We start from the raw sequence: 27,041 nt of genomic DNA, 5'->3' as shown, positions 1-27,041 counted from the left end.
AGACATACGTGGACTATTATGGAAGGCTGATATTGCACACTGAGGCAGAGCCGTTGAATTGCCTCGGTTGGCAAGAACGCCCTCATCCTCATGGAATCTAACAGGGCCCCGATGAACTCGATTTTTTGAGTGGGAGCCAAGGTTGACTTTGCAGTGTTTTAAAATGAGTCCCAGATGGTTGAGCAAACCCAACGTGGTGTCAATGTGGGCAAGAACCTCCTCTCTGGAGCTTCCCTTCAGCAACCAGTCATCAAGGTATGGTAACTCCCTTCCTCCTGAGATATGCCATGACCAACACCATGCATTTGGTAAAGACTCAGGGGCCAGAAGAGAGCCTGAATGGGAGAACCGTATAGTGAAAGTGGCATTTTTCTATCACAAAACGCAGAAACTTCCTGTGGTTCAGTAGAATTCCCACATGAAAGTAAGTGCCCTGAAGGTCCAGAGCAGTGAACCAGTTATTCTGAGACCATGCAGGAGAATAGCCAATAGAATGACCCTGCATCATCACGTACTTGATGAATTTGTTGAGGCCACAAAGGTTGAGATCCTGCCCTTGAATTTCAGTATCAGGAAGTACTGGAAGTAAAAACTGTGCCCCCGGTGTTCCGGAAGAACCTCCTCCACCACTCCCATCTTCAACAGAGAGCTGACCTGTTTGATGAGGAGGTGAGAGAGGTCCCTGCAGAGGACAGAAGGGATGTGGGAAGGGGGCATGGAGGTGAACTGGATTGCATGGTCTGATCTGATATTGTCTAGGACCCAGCTGCTGGAGGTAATCAAGTCCTAAGCATTGTAAAAGGGGATGGAAAGGGTGGGGTAGTGACTGGACCAATGCTCTGGACTACAGATTCAAAAGCCTGCACTGAGGGAGGACATGTGGACTGTCTGAAGCCTGAGCCCAACTGCTTCCTCTTGTGGGCTCTATCCCTCTTTCTAGGGTAGTCCTGCTGTTTCAGAGGGAAAGGAGTGCTGTGGACAATACTGTTGCTGCTGCTGCACCCCATAGTGGCATCTTTGTGCAGACAGCATGTACACTCCCAAGGACCTCAAAGCAGCCATGGAATCCTTGAAGGAGTGCAAAGTGTCATCCGTCTTGTCCAAGAACAAGATGTGGCGGTCAAAGGGTAAGTCCTCGATGGCTTGCTGGATGTCCAGAGTGGTCCCAGAGTTTTGCAGCCAGGAAGTCTTCTTTCATAGTTACTGCCGAGGCCATGACTCTGGCCGAGGTGTCTGCCCCATCAAGGGCAGACTGAAGGGACATTCTGGCCACCAAACAGCCTTCTGCAATGAATGCCCGGAACTTCTCACATGAGGCCTCAGGCAACTAGTCCTCGAATTTAGCCACGGCTGACCAATTGACAAAATCAGACTTGCCCAGCAAAACCTGTTGATTGGCGATCCTCACGTGTAGGAACAACAAGGTACGGATCTTCCTGCCCAGAAAATCCACAGCTTGGAGTCTCTGTCCTTGGGGGTAAACTTGAATCTACCCTGCTGGGTCCTGTTGTTTACCACCATTACGACCAGGGAATTTGGGTCTGTGTGGCAATAAAACTCCTCAAATCCCTGCATGGGAACCAAGTAGTGCTTTTCCATGCACTTAGCCACCAGCAGCACCGATGCCGGTATACTCCACAGGACTCTCCTCAGCTCAAGGAGCACATCATTGATCGGGAGTGCCACTCTCCTGGGGATGGCAGGCTTAAAATGTCCACCAGTTTGTGTGTGTTCTCTTGGAGAAACTCCACCTGCATGCCCAGGGATGTGGCTACACAGAGTAAAAGGTCCTGGTACACCTTCCAGTCCTCCAGAATAGAAGGGGAGGATGAACCCGGCAGCACAACAACATCTGGCAATGAGGACAAAGGTCTCAGCTGAGCCAGAACCGGCTCTTGCTTCCAGGAAGATGTACCCGGAATGGAGGTCTCTGGTAGCTCCGCAGGGAGGAAGACCACTGCTGCCTGGGCCTGTGGCTCATCCAAAGCCACCACCATCAACGTGGCAGGTGACTTTGGCTTTGAACATGACAAAGAGTAGGATCTCCATGAATGAGGAGTGTCCCACTGAGTCCAAGGCCACTGATATGGATAGGGCATTGGAAGCCAGTAGGAGCCAGGTGAGGGACCTCCATCCCAGCCACAGGACACATGCCAATCCTGGAAGCCATACTGGTCCACTGGTGGCCCCTGGAATTCATTGAGTGATGCAAAGCAGGAGGATGACGACTCCGACTCTGAATCAGAGCCTAGGATCTCAGCGACATGGGCGGAGTGATGCTCAACGAAGCCAATAGGCAGTCCAATTCATCCATTGCCCAAAACAAGGCGGGAATCAACACCTCTGATGAAAGCAGTACTGTTAATATGCAACATGCCGGTGCCACAGGCACTGTTGGTCCCAGCACAAACAGCAGTATCGGAGTGCTCGAATGTCGAAGGCAGTGAGAGGTGCTATGGGAGCACTTGCAGCATCAAGTGCAGTGGGGCTGAAGAGGGTCCCGGTGCTGACATCCCCTGCACTGACTCCGGTACCAGCTCCACACCCATTATGGGGAGGGGAGCATCTAGGTATGGTCCCAAGGGGCACGAAGGTTCGGCGGCATACTCCACTAGAGGGGCTGCTAAAGGAGGGAACCTCAAAGTCCTGGACCAACAGTGAGGACAAAATGGAAAGGCAGAGCAGATCTGATGCAGCCTGATTCATTGACACAGTGGCTAATCGGTACCGACATCGACTTCATTGGCACCAGACTAAACAGACACCCAGAGGTTGGAACCAGAGTCAATGGTATCAGGTTTCTGCCCTTCCCAATTGGAACCAGGGAAGGGTCAGAGGTACCCCCACCATCCCATGCGCCAGAGCCAGTATACACTTTCCCTGGGGCAGAGGAGTTGCCCCAAGACCTGGAGCAGTTCTGATTGGTCTTATGAGACCTCTTCCTTAGCACTGATCACAGAGAATCACAAAATCATAGAATATTAGGGTTGGAAGGGACCTCAGGAGGTCATCTAGTCCAATCCCCTGCTCAAAGCAGGACCAACACCAACTAAATCATCCCAGCCAAGGCTTTGTCAAGCCAGGCCTTAAAAACCTCTAAGGATGGAGATTCCACCACCTCCCTAGGTAACCCATTCCAGTGCTTCACCACCCTCCTAGTGAAATAGTGTTTCCTAATATCCAACCTTGACCTCCCGCACTGCAACTTGAGACCATTGCTTCTTGTTCTGTCATCTGCCAACACTGAAAACAGCCTAGCTCCATCCTCTTTGGAACCCCTCTTCAGGTAACTGAAAGCTGCTATCGAATGCTCCCTCTCTCCTCTCTTCTGCAGACTATATAAGCCCAGTTCCCTCAGCCTATCCTCATAAGTCATTTTCATTGCCCTCCACTGGACTCTCTACAATTTGTCCACATCCCTTCTTTAGTGGGCGAGGGGAAACCAAAACTGGACGCAATACTCCAGGTGTGGCCTCATCAGTGCCAAATAGAGGGGAATAATCACTTCCCTCGATCAGCTGGCAATGCTCCTACTAATACAGCCCAATATGCCATTGGCCTTCTTGGCAACAAGAGCACACTGCTGACTCATATCCAGCTTCTTGTCCACTGTAATCCACAGGTCTTTTTCTGCAGAACTGCTGCTTAGCCAGTCAGTCCCCAGCCTGTGGCGGTGCATGGGATTCTTTCTTCCTAAATGCAGAACTCTGCACTTCTCTTTGTTGGACCTCATCAGATTTCTTTTGGCCCAGTCCTCTAATTTGTCTAGGTCACTCTGGACCCTATCCCTACCCTCCAGCGTATCTACCTCTCCCCCCAGCTTAGTGTCATCTGCGAACTTGCTGAGGGTGCAATCCATCCCATCATCCAGCTTATTAATAAAGATGTTGAACAAAACGGCCCCAGGACCCACCCCTGGGGCACTCCACTTGATACCGGCTGCCGACTAGACATCAAGCCATTGATTGCTACCCATTGAGCCCGACAATCTAGTCAGCTTTCTAACCACCTTATCGTCCATTCATCCAATCTATACTTTTTTTAACTTGCTGGCAAGACTACCGTATCAAAAGCTTTGCTGAAGTCAAGTTATATTGCATCCCCATATCCACAGAGCCAGTTATCTCATCATAGTAAGCAATCAGGTTGGTCAGCCATGACTTGCCCTTGATGAATCCATGTTGACCGTTGCTGATCACTTTCCTCTCCTTCAAGTGCTTCAAAATGGATTCCTTGAGGACCTGCTCCATGATTTTTCCAGGGACTGAGGTGAGGCTGTAGTTCCCTGCCTTCTCCTTCTTCCCTTTTTTAAAGATGGGCACTATGTTTGCCTTTTTCCAGTCATCCAGGACCTCCCCTGATCGCCACAAGTTTTCAAAGATACTGGCCAATGGCTCTGCAATCACATCAGCTAAGTCCCTCAGCACCCTTGGATGCATTAGAACTGGACCCATGGACTTGTGCATGTCCAGCTTTTCTAAATAGTCCTTAGCCTGTTCTTTCACTACTGAGGGCTGCTCACCTACTCCCCATGCTGTGTTGCCCAGTGCAGTAGTCTGGGAGCTGCCCTTGCCTGTGAAGACCGAGGCAAAAAAAGCACTGACTGCTTCAGCTTTTTCCACATCGTCTCATTAGGTTACCTCCCTCATTCAGTGAGGGTCCCACACTTTCCCTGACCTTCTTCTTGTTGCTAACATACCTGTAGAAACCCTTCTTGTTACCCTTCACATCCCTTGCTGGCTGCAACTCCAATCGTGCATTGGCCTTCCTGATTACACCCATGCATGCTCGAGCAGTATTTTTATACGCCTCCCTAGTCATCTGTCCAAATTTCCACTTCTTGTAAGCTTCCTTTTTGAGTTTAAGCTCCTCCAAAATTTCACTGTTAAGCCAAGCTGGTTGCCTGCCATATTTGCTATTCTTTCTGCACTTCGGGATGGTTTGTTCCTGCACCCTCAATAAGGCTTCTTTTAAATACAGCCAGCTCTCCTGGACTCCTTGCCCCTTCATATTAGCTTCCAAGGAGATCCTGCCCATTAGTTCCCTGAGGGAGTCAAAGTCTGCTTTTCTGAAGTCCAGGGTCCGTATTTTGCTACTCTCTTTTCTTCCTTTTGTCAGGATGCTGAACTCAACTGTGACAAAGTTCCTCCTCTGCCTTGGTGGGTCCTGCGCTTATTGGCGGATTTGCTCGCCTCAGAGATTTACAGCAGCCCTCAGTTTGGCCACTTTTGCTAGTGGCTCAAACCTGCCATTCATTCAGCTAATCTCATCACTGGCCAGCGTGGGCAAAGGGAGGAGAACAATCCCCGCAGTCTCTGCTGACCCAGCTAGTGGGTTGGTGGGGATAGGCCAGGGACCTTCCCTCTAGTGGGACCCACAGTCCAGGTCACCTCCTCTTGTCTCAAATAGGGAGTTGAGAGGGATGGGGGGAACCTGGCTCGCCCTTTACTCTGGGTTCCAGCCCAGGGCCCTGTGGATCATAGCTGTCTACAGTGTTTCGTGTAACACTTGTGTGACAGCTACAACTCCCTGAGCTACTTCCCCATGGCCTCCTCCCAATACCTTCTTTATCCACACCACAGGACCTTCCTCCTGATGTCTGGTAACGCTTGTATTTCGCAGTCCTCCAGCAGTATGCCTACGCACCTCTCAGCTTCTTGCGCCTCTTGCTCCCAGCTCCTCACATACACTTCACTAACTGAAGTGAGGTCCTTTTTAAACCAGGTGCCCTGATTAGCCTGCCTGTCCAAATTGATTCTGGTAGCTTCTTAATTGTCTCCAGGTGTCTTAATTATCCTGCCTTAATTGGTTCCAGCAACTTCCTGATTGTTCTGGAACAGCCCATTATTTTACTCAGGAAAAAGGGACCTGCTTAATCTGGGGCTAATATATGTAACTTCTATCACTCTCCTATAGCCATCTGGCCTGACCCTGTCACACAACAATCTCATGGTCACTGCTGCCTAGGTTGCCACCCTCTCCTACTTCCCCTACCAATTCTTCCCTGTTTATAAGCAGCAGGTCAGGAGGAGCATGGCCCCTAGTCAGTTCCTCCAGCACTTGTACCAGGAAGTCGTCCCCAACACTCTCCAAAAACTTTCTGAATTGTCTGCTGTATTGTATTGCTCTCCCAGCAGATGTCAGGGTGATTGAAGTCCCCCATTAGAACCAGGGCCTGTGATCTGGAGACTTCAGTTAGTTGTCCGAAGAAAGCCTCATCTACCTCATCCTTCTGATCCAGTGGTCTATAGCACATGCCCACCACGACATCGTCCTTGTTGCTCTCGCCTCTAAACTTAACCCAAAGACTCTCAACAGGCTTTTCTCCAGTTTCAAATTGGAGCTCTGAGCAATCATATTGCTCTCTTACATACAATGCATCTCCTCCACCTTTCCTCCCATACCGGTCCTTCCTGAACAGTTTATACCCACCCATTACAGTACTCCAGTCATGTGAACTGCCCCACAAAGTCTCTGTTATTCCAGTCACATCATAGTTCCTTGATTGTGCCAAGACTTTCAATTCTTTCTGCTTCATCCCGGGCTTCTTGCATTTGTGTACATGCACCTAAGAAAACTAGCCAATTGCCCTACTTTCTCAGTATGAATCAGGAGGCTTCCCGTCCTGTACCCTCCTCCTTGTGTTTCCTCCTGGTATCCCACTCCCCCACTACCTCTGGGCTTAGGTCACCATCCCCCGGCAAACCTAGTTTAAAGCCCTTCTCACTAGGTTTGCAAACCTGCCTGCGAAGATGCTCTTCCCTCTCTTCGTTAGGTGGATCCCATCTCTTCCTAGCAATCCTTCTTCCTGGAACAACATCCCATGGTCGAAAAATCCAAAGCCCTCTCTCCAACACCACCTGCTTAACCACGCATTCACCTCCACAATTTGACAGTCCCTACCTGGGCCTTTTCCTTCAACAGGGAGGACAGATGAGAACACTACTTCCTTTATCCTTCTTCCCAGAGCCACGCAGTATGCAGTGATCCGCTCAAGATCATTCTTGGCAGTACCACTGGTGCCCACATGGAGAAGTAGGAAGGGGTAGCGGTCCAAGGTCTTGATCAGTATCGGCAAACACTCCGTCACATCCTGGATTCTCCTCCACCTCTTGGGACAGTTCCTCCATCTCTTGGGAGAGGCAGCAGCATGCTCCAAGCCCGAGGGTAATCTTCAGTCCAAGGAGGCCTTGGTACCAGATCAGGCTGCATAGTCTATTCAAGCAGGAGCTGCTTGAGGCAAAGGTCCTGCACCACCTGAATCCAGTTCTTGAATGATTTACAAATCAAACAACTCTCTTTAAGGTGGGGCTTGCTGAGACAAAGCGGGCACCGCATGAAGTCGCTGTTGGAAATCGCCCCTCCACACGAAGAGCAATGTTTAAACCACAGTGAGCGCATTACCAGGGGACACTATCTACTGACTATTAACTACCACTAACTATATACAATCAACTAGGCTAAGATTAAATGCAAGGGTGGGAGTCTACAACCACACAGAGCTCTGAGTTCAGACACAGGAGATGAGAAGGAACTGAAGGGGGTCAGGGCAGCGCTGCCTCATATAGCCAGGAGAGGTACCATGAGTACTCTCAGGGTATTGCTAGGCAAAGGTCTCCAGCTCCAGCTTCAGCTTGCTGGGCGCACATATCTAAATGGAATACACATCTGCATCTACTCAAAGAAGAATCTCAATGTCCGCATTTATAAAATGGCCAAAGCCCCCGCCCGGTCCCTGCCAACAACCTTCTGTCTGATTCCCTGAGGAGGATAACGTAAGTATGCCTTCTTTTAGTAGAGGCGAGTATGGCTGTTGTGGGCTGGTGGATCTACATATGGACCAGAAAAGGGAAAAAGACCTTACATGCTACACTCCCCTCAGGGGAAGGGAAATGAGAGCAATGCATGATAAGCAGCAAAGACCCCCCCCCCCCGACAGCTGGGGAAAAAGGCTGCCTACAGGAAACCTTAAATATACCAGGAAGCAGCACTGGGTTTTGTCTATAATTGTTAATATCCCCATTTCAGCCCAAAAGGCTGATGTAGCTCTTTTGGATGGTGCAACACTACACCAAAATGGTCTAGTGGAAACTAGCCAGCTAAAGCCCTGCCTTCTTCTCTTTGAAATTAACTCATCTGAGTGGCAGACAGAGGAAGTATGTAAGTGAAGAGTAAATTACTCTTAAAAATCTAGTGGGAGTTGCATTTTTATTTATATTTATTTAAAAACACAGGTCTATTGGCACAGCTCTGCTCAAAAAAGAACCCTTCATCCAGCATTCACAGGAGTGATTTGCAAACCTGCCACAAACTCAAAGCTTTCAATAGGCCAAATTCATCTCTGGTATAACTCCAGTTAAATCAATAGAATTACACTAGTGATTAATTTGGCCCAATACTTTTCAGCCAATAAGAACAGAACGTCTTTTCTGTGTGCTAGTGTGGAGAGAGTAGGTGGATCAGATTTCCGGTGACATAAGAGGTGACATTTCCAGGTGGTATTTCTATCATTCCTTGGTTTGTCTGGTTTTTGGCTACAGCTGGACTAGGTTGAAAAACTGGAAATTCTTAACCTTAGCAAAAAACACCCAAAGAAATGACCAAGAACCATCAGACTCGCCAGAACGGAGTAGATCACTGGTCCCCCTCCTCTGGCATCCTGCATCTGGCAGTGGCCAATGCTAGATAGTTCAAAAACGTTATGAAAAAACAGAGTGTAAAAAAAATTTCTGTCTCAAAATTGGGAGAATGTAAAGCCATTAAGTTAAAATGTTCATTGCTATGGAACTGGCTAGAGTTTTCAGATCAGTGCAAGACACACTGCATAAAATCCTTTCATGCTACAACATAGCTAACATAATCAAACAAGCTCATCTGTGTAAGCAATATCATAATGAACTCTAGCACAGATTGTCCAGTTAAACTGACTGCAATTTGAATAAAGAGGAAAATTAGATGCTACGGGAGGAACACATTGAAGAGGACAATATTCTAGCAATGCTGAACAGAGTACTGATATACTCTGAAACTACCTCTTTGAACAGCAGGCACCCTGAGGACATGATGTGCTTAGTCACTGAGAAGTGATGCTCCCTGCCAGCCTATGATTTGACATAAACAGGCATATATAGAGGAAATCACATGCTGGAGCCCGACTGCTGGCAATGTTCAGCAGTAAGAACCTAGGGTTGGCCAGCTTTGCCCTCACCATCAACAAGGGCAGAGCGATCTGTATCTCAGCGACTTTGAGCTACAATTCAGATAACAAAGTAATACAGAACAAGAATATTAACCCCTTCCCCCACAGGCATTTTAATAATGTAATATACCAATTCTGTACAGAGATAGCTGCTTACATCCTCCACCTCTTCTTTGGGTTCTCGTCGGGCAATGATCACTTCAGATTTCACTCTAGAAAACAAGAAGAAATCAAACAAACCAGAAAGTAATATGTCGGCAGCTGTTGCTGGACAGATTCTAAGTCACCCTTTGGAGCACTATACATAAAAGAGTATGAAAGTATAGAATATATTTACCAAGCCTCTTTCCCACTGTGACCTGTACAAACAAGCCACCATGGGCCTGATTCTGACCGTCTTACTCATGCTAAGTAGTACCTTACTCTGTGAACAGTTCCACTGAAATCAATGGGTCTACTTGTGGAGCAAGGACCTATTGACTTCTGCAGGATCCATCCCTGCTTTCTCCTAAGATATGTCTAAGTTATGACCAGGAGTGTCATGTATGAAACTGGGCATTACTCCAATGCATTTTGTGAACAACTCACACGAAGCGTAATATACTTACCTCATATTTAAAAAGAAACATTCCGCTGCTGGGTTTGCAACCCCAATACTGAAGTGCTGTGCCAAAGTGAAACTGACCAAAAGAAGTATGAAACTAACTAATCCAATGTCATTGCACAAGCCAATAGACATGAAAAAAAAGCAAAAATCCAGTATAAATAGCAAAGAATATGTCAGATTTTTTTTAAAGAACTGAAGTTTTCGTAACCTAAAGGATTCCTAGTAAGACATGGAAACAAATTTATTTAACCTGACAGTGTCCCTTTAAAACAACGTACACTCCACAAGATATAAGCATAAGCAAGTCTACATTCTGTATTTGGTAACCAATTCCCATGAGAGAAAAGCAATGAGGTCTGCAGTATGCCCTGAGAAATCACAATACAATTGGGATTTACCTAATCAGCCACTGTGCAACCATTAAATAGGAAAAACAGCCCCAGCGTTTTTTGTTAAAGAAAGCTTCCCTCTTGCAATCCAGCTGAGTGGCGAACAGCACAGAGGCTAACAGAGGGAGTTTGCCTGGGATCTGTCTGAGAAGAGATACGCTAAGGGCTGCATTAGGGAGGCTCTGTTGGTGGGTATCTGAGTGTCTGTTGTGGGGACAGTTTGACTGTGTACTTGATTGGTTGGTTGAAAAGTGTGAATTGGGAGTGCTTTGTTCCAGGTGAGCCTTGAGTAGGCCTGACTGTTATAAAAAGCCAGTCAGCTGCGAACAGCAGAGAGGCTAACAGAGGGAGACTGCCTGGGGAGAGCCCACTGAGGCTTACATGTTGCCGGCTTCTCTGACTAGCTACTACAGCTCCTAAGGAAGCTCGTAGAAGGAAGGTAATATGGATGGGGAGTGTTCAGCTGTTGTGACCTGCAGTGGATGTGCCATGTTTGTTTTTCTTCCACAGGACAGAAGCGACTTTGTCTGTACAAAGTGCAAGCTAGTCTCTATATTGGAAGAGAAGGTTCAAGGTCTGGAGAAACAAGTATCGACCCTGCGTTGCATAAGAGAAACTGAAGATTTCCTGGACAGATGTCAGGATATGCTTCTACGGGCACAACGTTCTGAAGATTCAGAGCAGGCTGCGCAGGGGGGAAAGGAGGACGGTGAAGAAATTTGGCAGCATGTGACCTCCAGAAGAAGAAAAGGGAGCGTCCATGTACCAGCAACGCAGATACAGGTAAGCAACCGTTTCCGTGTTCTCTCCACAGGTACTAATGCGGAGAGTGGACTAGATGAAACATCTGAGGGAAGGGAACAGAAGGAGACTCCGTGGATTGGAAGGCATGAAATGCACAGTCCTAGGGATGGGGGTTCTACGACCACCACTCCCAAGAGGAGGTGGTGGTGGTTGGGGACTCTCTCCTCACGGGGGCTGAGTCATCTATCTGCCGCCCCGACCGGGAAAACCGAGAAGTCTGGTGCTTGCCAGGAGCTAGGATTCACGATGTGACGGAGAGACTGCCGAGACTTATCAAGCCCTCGGATCGCTACCCCTTCCTGCTTCTCCGCGTGGGCACCCATGATACTGCTGAGAATGACCTTGAGCGGACCACTGCAGACTACGTGGCTCTGGGAAGAAGGATAAAGGAGTTTGAGGCGCAAGTGGTGTTCTCATCCATCCTCCACGTGGAAGGAAAAGGCCTGGGTAGAGACCGTCGAATCGTGGAAGTCATTGAATGGCTATGCAGGTGGTGTCGGAGAGAAGGCTTTGGATTCTTTGACCATGGGATGGTGTTCCAAAAAGGAGGAGTGCTAGGCAGAGACGGGCTCCACCTAACGAAGAGAGGGAAGGGCATCTTCGCAAGCAGGCTGGCTAATCTAGTGAGGAGGCCTTTAATCTAGGTTCATCAGGGGAAGGAGACCAAAGCCCTGAGGTAAGTGGGATACCAGGAGGAAGCAGGAACAGGAGAGCACGAAAGGGAGGGTTCCTGCCTCATACTAAGAAAGGAGGACGATAAGTCAGTTATCTCAAGTGCCTGTACACAAATGGGAAACAAGCAGGGAGAACTGGAAGTCCTGGCACAGTCAAGGAATTATGATGTGATTGGAATAACAGAGACTTGGTGGGATAACTCACATGACTGGAGTACTGTCATGGATGGATATAAACTGTTCAGGAAGGACAGGCAGGGCAGAAAAGGGGGGGGAGTTGCACTGGATGTTAGAGAGCAGTACGACTGCTCAGAGCTCCGGTATGGAACTGCAGAAAAACCTGAGTGTCTCTGGATTAAGGTTAGAAGCGTGAGCAACAAGGGTGCTGTCGTGGTGGGAGTCTGCTACAGACCACTGGACCAGGGGGATGAGGTGGACAAGGCTTTCTTCCGGCAACTAATGGAAGTTACTAGATCGCAGGCCCTGGTTCTTATGGGAGGCTTCAATCACCCTGATATCTGCTGGGAGAGCAATACAGTGGTGCACAAACAATCCAGGAAAATTTTGGAAAGTGTAGGGGACAATTTCCTGGTGCAAGTGCTGGAGGAACCAACTAGGGGCAGAGCTCTTCTTGACCTGATGCTCACTAACCAGGAAGAATTAGTAGGGGAAGCAAAAGTGGATGGGAACTTGGGAGGCAGTGACCATGAGATGGTCGAGTTCAGGATCCTGACACAGGGAAGAAAGGAGAGCAGCAGAATATTTCCCCTCCTACTGTTCTTGTAAAGTGCTGGAAATGGCCCACCTTGATTATCACTACAAAAGGTTCCCCCTCCCCACCTCTCTCCTGCTGGTAATAGCTCACCTTTCTTGATCACTCTTGTTACAGTCTGTATGGTAACACCCATTGTTTCAGGTTCTCTGTGTATATAAAATCTCCCCACTATATTTTCCACTGTATGCATCCGATGAAGTGAGCTGTAGCTTACGAAAGCTTATGCTCTAATAAATTTGTTAGTCTCTAAGATGCCACAAGTACTCTTTTTCTTTTTACAGATACAGACTAACACGGCTGCTACTCTGAAAATTATGATGATAGGCTCTGCTAGGTTCCTGGGGGTTGGCTCCCACTTGATTGGGGGAAAAGAATAAATGGTGGTATCTCCCAAATGCCACCCACTTATGGCACCAAAATGAGATGTCACTTAGAGTCAACTGTGCAGATCCATGACTCTCCATCTCACTCTGAGCAGGAGGGAGTAAATAGTAAACAATATTGACATTTAAATATCATTACTCAGCATCTGAGATAACCCTCTAATGAAATGAATGGGGCAGTTCAGCCTTCTGAGAGCTATTGTTCCAGGCTCTTGGCATTCTCACATAGACATCTCTGCTATGGTTACATTCTGGCCACATTTCTGAAGTTTTCTTCTGAACCATAACAGCTAGAGATTCTTTGACAGTGAAAGCTGAGATTCTGGAGAACAAGACAGTAGCTTCAAAAAGGTGCTGGCACAACATAAGGGCATGTGACAGTTGTGTCCAAGCCCTGGAACAATGGGTTGTTATCACTGCTGAGAAATGTTAAAATCTAACAAAGTTCTCATGCAATTTAAAAAAAAAATCAATATAAATATTTTTTTACTTAAAAAGCAAGAAAATAAATTTGCATATTTAAGCCAGGAGGTGCCCTTGAATTCCAATAATAAATTCCAAGAGGGAAAAGAATTAAGCTGACAGCAGAGGTGTATGAATTAGCTAGGGTTTTTTTGTGGCCTTTCTTTCCACCAATCAAATATTAGGAAGCTGTTTGGGGCAGTGGGTGCAGCACTCACCTTTTAAGCTCCTCCTCCAGTTCCTTGACTCTGTTCTCCATCTTGGCTTTGGCCTGCTTTGTTGCTTCAAGCTCTCCCTTCAGCACCTCCTGCTCCCCAGATAGCTGGTCCACCTTAGCAATCAAATCATTCTTCACAACATTCAAAGCATTTCTTTAAGGCAGGGAAAGGAACAGTAAAGAGAGACGCACTGAGAACAGAAACTGCCTCCTACAGGCAGCTGAGAACAAAAAAATCACACATGCCACAAAAGCATTCAGTGTAGTGGGAACTCAAAGAAAAATGCTGGGGTGGTGGGAGGGAGTAGATAGGAACACAGGAATTGCCAGACTGCATCAGACTATCTAGTCTGAAATCCTGTCTCGATTGGCTAGCACCAGGTGCTTCAGGGGAACAAGTGAGCACACCACAAAAGGCAGACATGGTGTAATCTGCCCCCCACGTTAGGTCACATCTTGGTCACTAATAAAGTTTGGCTTAAGCTCCACAACATGAGGTTTAATATCCTTTCTACAATTTTTTTGTTATCATTCATTACAATAGCTGTGGATATTCTTGATAGCCATCGGATCCATTTTTTGAATATTGTTACATTTTTAGCCTCAACCATTTAATGTGGCAGTGAGTTCCACAGTCTAATTGTTTGTTGTTTAAAAAAGTATTTCCTTTTATTGGCTCTGAATTTCTCTCCTTTCAGTTTCTTTGACTGTCTTTGTTCTGGTGTTATGAGACAGAAAGAACAGAAGTTTCTAATCTACCTTCTTGATGCCATTCATGGCTCTATATATTTTTATCATGTCCCCTCTTATTTGTCTCCTCCTATAATATTAATTTTGAGATGGGACGACCAGTACAGCACACAGGTATTCTATAAAAGGATGTCCCACCAACTTATGTAATGGCATTATATTTTTTTCTGTATTATTCTACGGCCCATTTCTTATTCATTCTAACATTTGGTTAGCTTTTTCTGACGACAGCTGCACACTGAACAGAAGTTTTCATTGACCAGTCTATAATGATGGCCAAGTCCCCTTCTTGTGTTGATACAATTAATTTACAACTCTGACAAGTATGTGAATAACTTAATTTTTTCCCTCCAATGCACGTTACTTTGCATTTATCAACATTGAATTTGTTTGTCATCATATTGCCTATTCACCTAGCTTGTTCAGGTGTCTCTGAAATTCCTCACAGTCCTCTCTGGTCTGACTAACCTAAACATCTGCAAAATTTGCTATCTCACTACTCATCCCCATTTCCAGATCACATATAAATATACTAAACAACAAAGAATGTAGTATGGAACCCTGAGTCATCCAGGTGTTAACTTTTTGCCATGATAATATCCTACTATTAGTTTCCTGTCTTCTAGCCAGTTTTTGATCCATGACAATACTTTGCCTCTTACCCCATGACAACTTAACTTTTTTAGTAGCCTGTTGTGCAGGACCTTGTCCACAGGCTTTTTGAAGTCTAAATAAATTATTTCAACTGGTTCTCTTTAATCCACCATTTTGCTGATATATTCAAAGAATTCTAAGACATTTGTGAGTCGCAATTATGTTTTGCAGAAGGCAAACATTGCAGTGAAGAGTTCAGAACATGATAGTTTCCTAACAGTGCCCATTCTGGACTGCTCCAGCTGCCAATGAAGTTAATGAAAAGCCTGCCATTGACTTCAAGAGGGGTCAGGCCCTACAAGCATGTGTGTGGAATGTTCAGTCAAGTGACTGTACAAAGAAATATGCATAGGAAAGCCCCTCAAACATGGCTTGAGGAAGAGGAACTCCAAGGAGCCAACATCATCAAAGAAAGGTTGCCAAACCAGATGCCAACATGTCTCAATGAGGCAGGAGTTCTGACGCAGATCTATTCCAAGATGACAGGAAGCGTATAAAAACAGATAAGCAGTTCAGAACATGCAAAGGTTTCTTACTTGGTCTCCAGAAGTTGTGAGTTCTCCAACAGCAGATTCCCCACTTCTTTGCCCATTCCTGAAAAAAGAGGCCCGGAAGTTTTGATCTGCACCTCCAGAAACACAGAGCCTTATTCTGGGCTAACTGACTGATGCTTAGAAGGAGAAATAGCTTTTGTTAGGCAGCCTTACAGCTGTGTGTCCTGCTGCAGAGTGCCTCCTGCTGAAATAATACGTAACAGCAGCAAAAGTGTCCATGTGTCTTTTCTGTAAAGGATACTCTTTTTTTTTTTTAACCACTCACCTTCCTTGAGGGGGTGGGCCAAGAAGATGGTTGCACTAAAGCTGGTTAGGAGAAGCTGGGTCTAAGACTCCCACTCCAACCCTGACATACTACAACCGTTCCTTATAGCGACTGCTATGGAGGGAAGCTAGGAGTTCAGGGGTTCTTAGTGTCCACAGATTTATAGCAATGCAGAGTGTTGTCCAACTTACAACCCATCACTGGGTGACACGAGATTTTTGCTTTTATTAGAATAGAAGCCAAACTCCCAGTCCTTAAATATACCGATTTTCAGAGTTCTTGTAGACAGCTCCATGCTCATGAAGGCTCCATGGCACCATCCTCTTCCCACTACTGCAATCGTAGCAGGGTTTTACATAGGGTGCCCCCTTGTTTCTTTATTTTTATTTAAGCATCTCTAAAGATATTAAGATTAATTCAGAGCCATAACACTACAGGCCCAAATTGTAAAAGGTGTGCTGCTATGGCACAAATGCAGCTCGCACACAGGGCTAGGAGGTTGCACTTTTGCGTGCACAGTTTTAAAGATCTGAGCCTAAGACTGAAGGCTGAGTTCAATACTTTTAAGTGACGCTGAAAGGGGACTGACCCATCCAGGACAGTTTCCTGCTGGAAGGGACTCTTGGGGTTACAGCTATAGAGACAGCTCCCTCCCCAATGGGGGCTAAACACAATTCTAGGGGATAGAAGCATAGAGACAACCCTCCTCCCCTCATGGCATGACACTGATGCTTGGATAGCATTCTCTCACTACAGATGATGAAGTACAAAGAGCTCACACAACTGCCATGGCTTGCGTTCAAGTTCTCCATTATATTACCTTGCTGTACAAAAATTCCTTCAGATATAGATATTTTTCAAGAGAAATTATTCAAGGTGTTATTTAATTCACTTATACAGGAAAATAATAAACGACTCACACTTGAAGTAAATGGATGTTAGAGAAAAAACACTTCAACACACAGATCCTCTTCCCACAATTAGATGGGATGGGTTCATGATGGCAAAAGCAAATTCCCAGCAAGGATGGAGAAGAAGCAGCATTTTAAAAAGTAAAATTTAAAAAATACTGAATAGACAGGAAATGAATCACTTTGATGTTTCAGGCTACGTGTTCTCAGGTTGCTGGGGGTGAGACACTACAAACACCTCAGAAGTGGGAGACAAACACTCCAGTCTGGGTGTTAACCTACTAAAAATGTATTTGTGTTGTGGGGGAAGAGGAATGAGCAATTCCCCCTTTCTTTCCTCCTATAGATGATCACATATGTGGTATGGAGCTATCCGTGAAGCTCAGCGATTATGGGCATGGGACTCTGGTTATAAAGTGACTAGGGATGTAAAAGGTTAACCAGTTAACCGATAAGCATCAGTCTTATTGATTTCAGTTAATGATTAAACTCCCCTGCTGCCCTGTGCCCGGGCCCAAGGAGGCAGCAAAGCCTTGTGCCCCAGCCGGCAGCAGAGTCCTGGGCGCGGTGGGGCAGAACTCCTTAATGGCTAACTGTTTAACTGATAGAATTTTAATAGGTCAAACAGTTACTATTTTTAAACCCTACTTACATCCCTAAAAGTGACATTTCCACCCCCTCCTACTGGCTTTTAGCAATAAACTAAATTAAATGGATATCTAGTAGCATTTTCAGAAATGGCATAATGATGTTCCAGAAGCAGAAGGGAGGAATGGGTAATGGGAGTTCATGTGTAGGACCTTCTTTGGATTAGTCCTTTCTGCATTTTGATTTCTTTGCTACTTATTGGGTACTGGTGCATCTCCAGTACAGAAAGGAGCTGTGATGGAGAGGATGAGCCAATCACCCCAGAACTAGAAGCTCCACACTGCCCAAGCCACAGATATCTTCCCCAAAGCTGCCTGTGTGGCACAGTGGAAACTACAGGACACCTTACCCCAGGAATGGTACAGAGGGCTATTTATGGAAATAGAGGACAGGACACAGTTTTCCCCAGAGCAGCAGAATGGTATTCCAAAACAACCTGATCTTAGTGCACAGAGTGGGGAAGCTCTGAGAAGTTAGCAGAGGGACAATCCTATCTATATGAAGAGAACTCTGGTCTGGGATTAAAAGGAGATCTTTTCATGTTCCCCTGCATACAATCGAAGTGAGGAAAAACCTAGGAAGAGAGAGAGATTTTATAGTCATCCCATACTATAGATCTTCCATATCCAGACAGACAGTCACAGTCTGAAGCATCAAAGTGGATAATCAACTACATCCAGAAACAAAAGAGAAGCCCAAATCCACAGAAACTGAGTTATTGTCTCCTGTGTCTAAGAGATGACACCACCACCACAAAAAACAAAACCAAGAGAACTCAAGAAGCATGAAGAGATGTTGGGTGGACAAAAGGAGTTAAGAAAAAACATATTTTAAAAATGGCCTTTGCCTTACCAAAGAAATCATCCCGCACTATGAGAGCCATCCCATACGAGAAGGGGAAACAGAAAGAGATGGGGACAAAGGGGAGGAAGAAAGGAAGAGAAAAAAGCAGCCATTAAGTACCAAACTGTAAACAGCAAATAGAACAGCTCATCAGTCTGTATGAGTATGTGTGCATGGTACATACTATGATGCGTGTGACACATACTCATGTACGTGTGCATGGTGTACATTGTGATGCTCAGTAGGGGCAAGTCTATAACCTGCTCACTAGAGCTTGGCCTACCAGGGATTTAAAGCCTGAGATATCAGAATATGCTTCACAGGATTTCCATTTCCATCTTAATCGTTTGCCCTGAGTTATGAGGCATCTTTGGGCCTCCCACCCCAACAACAAAGGCAACTAACCAGACAGCATGGACAGGACAAGGGAAAGACAGCAGGAGAGGGAAATTAAAATGGGGGGAAATCATAGTTTATATCCAGGGTGCCCTTCCTCTCTATACATAGGGTCAAGCCCATTTCCTTACACAGGAACATTCCACATGCCCACTCACTTCAGTGAGGTTTTTCCCAGGGAAATATCTTAGGCTTTAGTCTTTCATGGGAGAATGATAAAGAAAATCCAGACCAAAAGAAAGGAAGATGCATGCTGCTTTCCCTTTCCTTGGCAAAGCTCTCTCAGTGTTCTGCAGGCCCAACCCTGAGAGGCACTGGCTTTCTCAACTCCCAGGGAGTCGATGGGACATGAAGTCACTCAGCATGTCTGTGCTGCCTCTAAAGACATTTGTGTCTGCACATCGACTGCCTTGGATAGGCAGTAAAGGCCCAATCCAACTTGGGAACTGGATCAGGCCCTAAGTGCACTGTAAGAGAAGGAGCGAATTCTCCAAGTGTAGGGCTCCCAGGGACTTCTTCTGATGGCAGAATGTGGCCCTAAGGCAGTGAGTTTCCTTTACAAAAACAGCGTAATAGGCAGGTACAGAGACAGCATCTGCAAAATGTTTAGCCAGGAGGACAAGGCTTCAACAAAGAGCAGAAGTTCTGCCACTTTCAAGTCCATCTCAATCTTCATTCATTTAGAGTAAGGAGAAGAGCCTAAGCTAGATTTCTGTGCCCACCTGGATTGGATTTGGGGTACAGCTCCTGCCCTGACAAAGAGGAACTTTCCACCCCAGACTAGAGGGAAAGACATAGTAGGGTGTTCCCATGGTCTTATTAAGAGAATGGAGTGATTCTACAGAAAGCCACCCCCCAGCCCAAAAAAAAAAAAAAAAGCTTATCAAGACATAGCAGGCATGTGAGCATAAAGCAGAGATGTTCTATTATATCAGGACCTATCAGTCCAAGCCAACCAAATCAGAAAAAGGCAGAACAAAGGCTGCAAAGCCAACTGTGATTGGACAGCAGCAGGGGAGTATCATGTGTATACCACATCATTCAATCTAAACTCAACAAGGATAAGGAAAAACAAGGAAACTGAACAGAGGAGAGATACACACCTGAGAACTCCCCTAAGGGCCATGTCCAGCGAAGCACAGAGAGACAGGGGAGAAAAGGAAGTGAAAAAAGGATCAATCAGTGACTGAAACCAACAAAATCAAAATTTTGTTAAAAAAATTAACAATGATTCAGCCATTTCAATGTCAAAACGCATGAAATAGTAAGGACAGGACCTGCCATGACTGCAGATGGCATGACTCTACATACAGAACATAAAAAAAAAAAAAAATCAAGGGAAGATAATCCACAATGAACCTGGAACCACATGCCTTGGTTGTCAGTTTTGCAGACAAGAATCTGATGAGGCTGTGTCTTCCTATGCTAGATGAACCTTTGTTTTCCTATGATATGTTCTATTTAAAACTGCTGGCCAAAGGCTAGTTCACACATCCCGCCCACTCCTCCTCCTCACCTAAGTGAATGATATATTTGTCTTTCCCAACCATATCTCATCGTACCAATGATGTAGTCAAAGGATGCCTTAACCTGCAAAGACAGCCATTAGTATTTAAAACAGTCTTTTTACCCCAACACTGGGACTGGCTTTGTTATTTGGCTTCAACTTCTGTGATGAAATAACATATAACTTACCACTAGTATATTAGCTGAATCTCTCTCTTCATCACAAAACCCCTTTTATGAAAAGCAAGGTCACCAAAGTAAACACTGCCAGGTCACCTAGCAGTGAAAAGAAGGACCCTCCCATAGCCCATAACCAGCATTCATTTTGCCCCTCACCCTTCACTTCCAGATTTTTATGGGCAGTGAAAACAGGAAAGGTGTTTGTGTGTGTGTGAGAGAGAGACACACATACTGTACCTACAGTAAATACAGTGAGATTATAGGAGTAAAAAATGAACATGTAGGATTAAATGAGGAAGAATGTTCATAGGGTTGTAGTTGGAAAGAGGGGAATTCAATTAACAATTATTACTAGTAAATAATTGTTTATATTCCACACCACTCTCTGAACTACATCCTTACATGAACAAATGTATATGAAGCTATAACTAAGCAATGAGAAATCTGGATTTAACCAATGAATTTAGACCATTCTCCCCAAAACTGCAAAAAAGAGTGCCAAGAGATGATAGTCCAAAGCTAGCTTTGCAAACATCCAGAAAGGCAGACTGAAATCCCTCCAACCAGGAGATAGACATGCTTCTTGAGGATTGTACAAAAATAACTTCTGTAGACATCTGTTGTTTTAAAGGCTTCACAAATGACATTTCTCAGATATTAAGAATCTCAATCCACCTGGGAAAAAATACATTTGGAAGACTTTGCACCCATTTTTGGGTCTCCATATATGAGAATCAAGGCTTGACTGGTGATTGTCTGAAATAACTCCACTGGCTTCCATTGATTTACACAGTGAGAATTCAGAATCCGGTCCAAAAATAGAAAGAATGCTTCTTAATTTCTGGATCCTGTTGAGCTCTCTCTCCACTGTTTGATCCATGTCTACATCGTGCATTTTCTCTGTGATTCTTCAGGCTGTAGTCGGGCTGAAGGAAAAATAAGTGCCCCAGAGATAACAACTTGTCAGATAAGAGCAGAAAAATGGACAGATTTACTACAATCAAGCCCTAGCTTCTTCTTGGCTAAACTGCAGCTTTATCAAAGATCTTTAGAACTTTGAGTGTGTGAGGGCAGAAGAAACAGTAAACTAAATTAGTCTTTTTGTCTGTGAGTTTGAGAAAGTATTTATAGTCAGAGCCATCTAAAACTTATGATGGATTAAATATAAAAGTATAACATCTAAAATCTTCTACCTGCCTCCTTTCCCTCACCCCATCCTAGCAATGTGTGTGTCATATCATCCAACTCAAAACTTCCCTTAGATTAGGTGACCAGAACCCAACAAAAGGCCTAAATAGAGTAACATCATTTCCAGGAAACAGACAGGCCTCACTTCATCCCATTTCCCAGGCTTGTAAGGGAATCCATAAAAGCCTCCCCACCTAGATGGCCAGCGTCATTACCACAGCTTTGAGACTGTAAGCAGTATCCATCCTCCAGCGATGAGCCACAGAGGCCTCCTGATGATTGTATGGAGTTCTGTTGTTCTAATCAGAACCAGAAAATTGTCTAGGGCAGAATCACAAAAAAACTGGTTACTGAAAAATCCTATTCTATGATCCTCAGTAAGACAGCTGGTGAGGGCATGCTTTAATATGTTTCTTGGTGTAACAACTTGGGTATGTAAGATGAAAAATCAGAAGCTTTCAGAGTGATCCTGGAGGTCTTCGAAATTCTTCCTTGGTGACAGGTTCATTCTCCTGGTTGATCTCTAGGAAGGACAAACCTTTCCATAGAAAAAGTAAAAACAATGAGGAGTCCTTGTGGCACCTTAGAGACTAACAAATTTATTTTGGCATAAGCTTTCATAGGCTAAAACCCACTTCATCAGATGCATGGAGTGGAAAATACAGTAGGCAGATATAAATACACAGCACATGAAACGATGGGAGTTGCCTTACCAAGTAGGGGGTCAGTGCTAATGAGCTAATTCAATTAAGGTGAAAGTGGCCTATTCTCAACAGTTGACAAGAAGGGGTGAATACCAAGAGAGGGAAAATAACTTTTGTAGTGCTAACGAGGCCAATGCAATCAAGGTGGCCCACTTCAAACAGTTGACAAGAAGGTGTGAGTATCAGCAGAGGGAAATTAGTTTTTGCAGTGACCCATCCACTCCCAGTCTTTATTCAGGTCTAATTTGATGGTGTCCAGTTTGCAAATTAATTCCAGTTCTGCATGGAGTGGTGCCGTGAACCTAGGGAGTGATGCCAAGACCTGAAGTGGTACTGGGACATGGATCGGCGCCATTGCCTGGAGCTAGGCCAAGATGACAAACGGCACCAGGACCGGCGCTGGGTCCAGGATCTGCTCCATGACGGCGACCAGGGGCACAATCAGGAGCACCGACACGAGCTCAAGCAGTGCCGCGAGTATGACCGGTGCAAGTACAACCGGTGTCGGGAACGGGAATGGTGCCGAGAACGGGAACAGTGCTGAAGCTCAACCACAGGTGCCAATGGAGCCCATCGGTAGATCAAAGCCTGCTTGCCCCGAGACAGTGCCGTCCGCAGGGGCACTGGGGCCTTGGCGTGGAGCAGAGGAGACCACAATGCTGTCATGGCGACAAGGTCCCTCACCGCCGCAAAGGTGTCCAGGGTAGAAGGCAGCTGGACTTCCACCACGCTGCAGGTTGGGGAGTCCAGTGGCACCGGACTCAGTGGTTCCCCCCGTGTGGCCAGAATCGACGGTGCTGGGGCTATGGCCTTTGCTCCCGGGCGCTCCCCTCCAGGATGTGCCCCAGTGACTGGCTCCAGGGAAGCAGGTCTCTGTGCAGGAGAGCTACCCTTCTCCAGCTTCCGGTGCCACTTCTGTCCCAGGGAGTGGGAGCGGTGCCGAGCCGATGTCACTGACTGCAGTGCCGGGGAGCAGCGGTGCCGCAGGTCTCAGTCAGAGTCCAACCGCGGTGCCACCTCCACTACCGAAGAGCTCGTTGCCAGGTCCTGCCACACCGAAGGAGGCCGGAGACTAAATGCTGCCTCCATAAGGAACTGCTTCAAGTGAAAGTCCCGCTCCTTTTTAGTCCGAGGACGAAACCCTTTGCAGATCCTGCACTTTTCAGATTGATGAGCCTCCCCCAGACACTTTAGGCAAGAGTCATGGGGTTCACCCATTGGCATGGGCTTAGAGCAGGACTCGCAGGGCTTGAATCCCAGGCACTTGGGCATGGAGCCCCGAGAAGAAAAGTCAGGGTGGAGGGTAACCCTCCAACCCGACTAACATGAACTAAAACCAAAACCAAGAACTACAAACCAAGCTAACAACAACAACTATCTATAGAGCTAGGGAAATGTGGAGAACTTGCAGAGCAAGATGCCACAGTTCCAATGACCGTCACGGGTGGTAAGAAGGAACTGAGGGAGCGCCGGGTCGGCAGGGGTATATATTGAACGCCATGCAGGCACCACTCTAGGGGGCTCCATGGCCGACCCGACGGATGCTGCTAGGGAAAAGCTTTCCGACAGCCATGCACGCAGCGTGCACACACCTAATTGGAATTAATATGAGCAAGCACTCAAAGTACTACTCATGCTTCACCCTTGATCAGACATATTCTTCCATAAGAGCTGGTAAACATAATTATAATAAATGTCTGCCAAGGTACCACCTCCCATAATATACAAGCCAAGAGCCGCAGTAACAATGAGTTGTTTTCAACTGGGCTCTCCTCCAAAATTCTTCATCAGTCCTGCATCAGAATCTAAACAATAAATGCCTTAGGACTCAGGCACTGGCCAGCATTTTTGTGATCTGCTGCTGCTGCTGCACAATGCAGCTGTTCTAAATGCTGCAAAGGTACTGCAATACATAGGCTATAAACCATCACCTATGCAGCAACACACCCTTGAGGCCTTAGAGGGTTCAGATACAAGGCTCATAGTCTGTTCTTGTCAAAGGTGATTTAAATATCTTTTTATTTTTTGCAGAGAGGGTCCATTGCAATTTTGCAACAAGATCACGAACTGGCTTAACTGAATCTACATCCAAAGTACTTTGGTGAATGCTGTATTTTCAGAACTAATGATGAGATAGGCCATGAGCCTTTGTCATTTCAGCAAGCTCAAGAGACAACCAGAAAGAAAATATATTCGCCCTACACACTTAATGCTTTCAAATACCTCTCTTGCTTATACTCAGAACACATAAGGCATTCTCTAAGAGCCCTCTTATGTCTCAAGTTACTGGAGAACTCCTTAAATCAAGACATTGAGATTTGAGAATGATGTACATAACTATAGGCTTTGTCTATCATATCTGCACTGTATTAACTTCTATGGGACTTAATCATGTGCTTAAGTGCTCTCATGAACTGGGGCCTAGACACCCAAAGTTCTACCCCAGGAGGCACTGGGCTCAGTCTACAACCTGGGATAGATTCCCTTCTTTGGCTGTTCCAAAGTCCTGGTCAGGAACCTCAGATGATGTGCCCAGGCTTCAGGACATAATAAGCCCCTTCCAAGATTGCCCTAACACAGGGGTAGGCAAACTATGGCCCGCGGGCCGGATCCAGCTGCGGGATTGCCACCCCCATGGCACTGCGGGCCCCACACTGCTCCCAGAAGCAGCCAGCACCACATTCTGGGGCGGGAGGGGAACGACAGAGGACTATACGCGCCGCCCTCGCCTGCAGGCACTGCCCTCCACAGCTCCCATTGGCTGGGAATGGGGAACCTCGGCCAATGAGAGCTTTGGGGAAGGTACCCACAGGCGAGGAAAGCGTGCAGAGCCCTCTGCCCAGGCAGGGAGCATGCCCTGGCCCCATGCGCGCCTCTGCTGGGCCAGAGCCCTGCACCCCAACCCCTACCCTGAGCTCCCTTCTGAACCCCTCCTGTACCCCAACCCCCTGCCCTGAGCCTCCTGCTGCACCCCACACCCCTCCTACATCCCAACTCCCTGCCCTGAACCCCCCAGCTGCACCCCGCACCCTTCCTGCACCCCATCCTCCTGCCCTGAGCCCCCTGCTGTACCTCACACCCCTCCTGCACCCCAACCCCCTGCCCTGAGCCCCCTGCCACACCCCATACCACTCCTGCATCCAACCCCCTGCCCTGAGCCCCCGCCACACTGCACACCCCTCCTGCACCCCAACCCCCTGCCCTGAGCCCCCTGCCGCACCTCGCACCCCTCCTGCACCCCAACCCCCTGCCCCAGCCCTAAATTCATGGCCCTGCATGCAATTTCCTCACCCAGATGTGGCCCTTGGTCCAAAAAGTTTGCCCACCCCTGCTCTAAAAGGTGTACTGCGTCATTTTTCACACTCTCTACAGCAGAGTAAAACATACAATATAGGCTATAATATTTCTGTATAAAAAGAGAAAATTTTTTGAAGTTTTTATAAAATTAGAAAAGTGGTTACTTTCTTGCAGAACAATGGTCTGTTTTCAAATCTATATCACTCAAAAAAACCCGTCACTTCATATTCAGTTGCAAGTGTCTGTAAAGTTATCTTTGGGTGGTGAAATATAAGGAAGCACAATTGTTTTTCCAGGGAGTTTGTGCAAGAGAATCACACACACAAAAATTAACTTATGCATACAGACAAACATAGCCCTAACAAAACAAATCCCAAAGCTATTAAAATGACTTTTTGTTAGTTTTATTATGATTATTACATATTTCATTCCTAGATTGTCCCAAATTCCATCCCAAATTGTTTTTATTGACAAGGAGTCACAATTCTGAAAGGAAGAAAGAAAATTGTCTGTTTCTAAAGCTGTCACTCAGCCCTAACTACAGTGGAGTGAACACGGTTTTTATAAATATTTTTACCTAGCAGATCTGCTCCTTCATCCACATCCCCAATGACCTCTGACCCTGCTGTGGAAAGTTCATGATACAGAGAGTCTGTGTTGATGCCGAAAGCTTTGTTCACAATCCCCTGTGTTGGGCTGTTGTTGGAGGAAATAAAAAGAAGGAATCTTGTTACTTGGAAATATTTTAGCTAGAAGATTCCTCTCCTGAATTATCGAACAAAGTAGATCACTGCAATCAAAATACAGATATCTTTCTATTCATTCACCATAGGGCTGAGACCATGGACTTACTATGTAAGGGATAAATATACCTTACGCCTCATATCAAGGATAAGTATCGTTCAGGGTTCCAAATATGAAAGATATACCACCAGTGTCCCATAGATCAGCATAGCAGGCCCAGCTCAGATCAACAGATTAATGTGAAACTCCTTTAAAAATCATACTGTTTTATACTGATTATATAAAAACCAGAATGTTTCCTACTAATTGGAGCTCCTAACTCTGATGATTAGTATTCATTTGTTTTACCGTAGATCTTGGAGACCACCCATTCAATCCTATAATTCCATCAGTTCAGGTACATGGCAGGCACCCACTACCCACCTGTAGGGATTTGTTTGTTCTTTGTTAGTCTCTAAGGTGCCACAAGTACTCCTTTTCTTTTTGCGGAATCAGACTAACACGACTGCTACTCTGAAATTTGTTCTTCTAGTGAGCATGTATGCACGGCTATATATGTGTGAGTGTATGAAGGACTTATTTAGGAAAAGGTAATCAAAGAGATGAACCTTACATTTAGTATTGGAAACAGCAAGGTCTTTTTTATCCTCAGTTGGGAGCAAGTTCCAGATTCTTGGTCTGATTCCTGTGAAAGTTCTCTTTCCTGCACACATGAGCTTCCTCTTATTTGTTGACTGTTTCATGGCTCCAATGGAAAACAGGTGGTTTAGGAGGTCATGATCATTGAGGAAGAGGCAACCTTCAGGTAACCAGAGCCAATCCCATGGACTGGTTTGAATACTGGAATAAACACCTTGAACTGCATTCTACTGTACTGGGAATCAATGCAGA

At 46.0% G+C, this 27,041-nt stretch overlaps 1 protein-coding gene across 9 annotated transcripts in view; it reads right to left on the bottom strand.

Moving 5' to 3' along the window:
* MAPK8IP3 (mitogen-activated protein kinase 8 interacting protein 3) overlaps nucleotides 1-27,041 on the bottom strand; it is a 156,264-nt gene that overhangs the window by 43,234 nt on the left and 85,989 nt on the right. For 8 of the 9 annotated variants that reach the window (XM_084641155.1, XM_084641152.1, XM_084641156.1 and 5 more), the window contains 4 exons: nucleotides 25,984-26,102; nucleotides 15,451-15,508; nucleotides 13,512-13,664; nucleotides 9,330-9,411 (listed from right to left, as the gene is read on the bottom strand). In XM_084641155.1, coding sequence (XP_084497281.1) covers nucleotides 9,330-9,411; nucleotides 13,512-13,664; nucleotides 15,451-15,508; nucleotides 25,984-26,102 — 412 coding nt within the window. The remainder of the gene's footprint in view (nucleotides 1-9,329; nucleotides 9,412-13,511; nucleotides 13,665-15,450; nucleotides 15,509-25,983; nucleotides 26,103-27,041) is intronic. The other variant, XM_084641154.1, reaches the window with a different exon arrangement.

Source organism: Lepidochelys olivacea, assembly GCF_965140295.1.
Source record: "Lepidochelys olivacea isolate rLepOli2 genome assembly, chromosome: 10".
Classification (NCBI taxonomy): Eukaryota; Metazoa; Chordata; order Testudines; family Cheloniidae; genus Lepidochelys; species Lepidochelys olivacea.
This window is presented reverse-complemented; position numbering and strand designations above follow the sequence as displayed.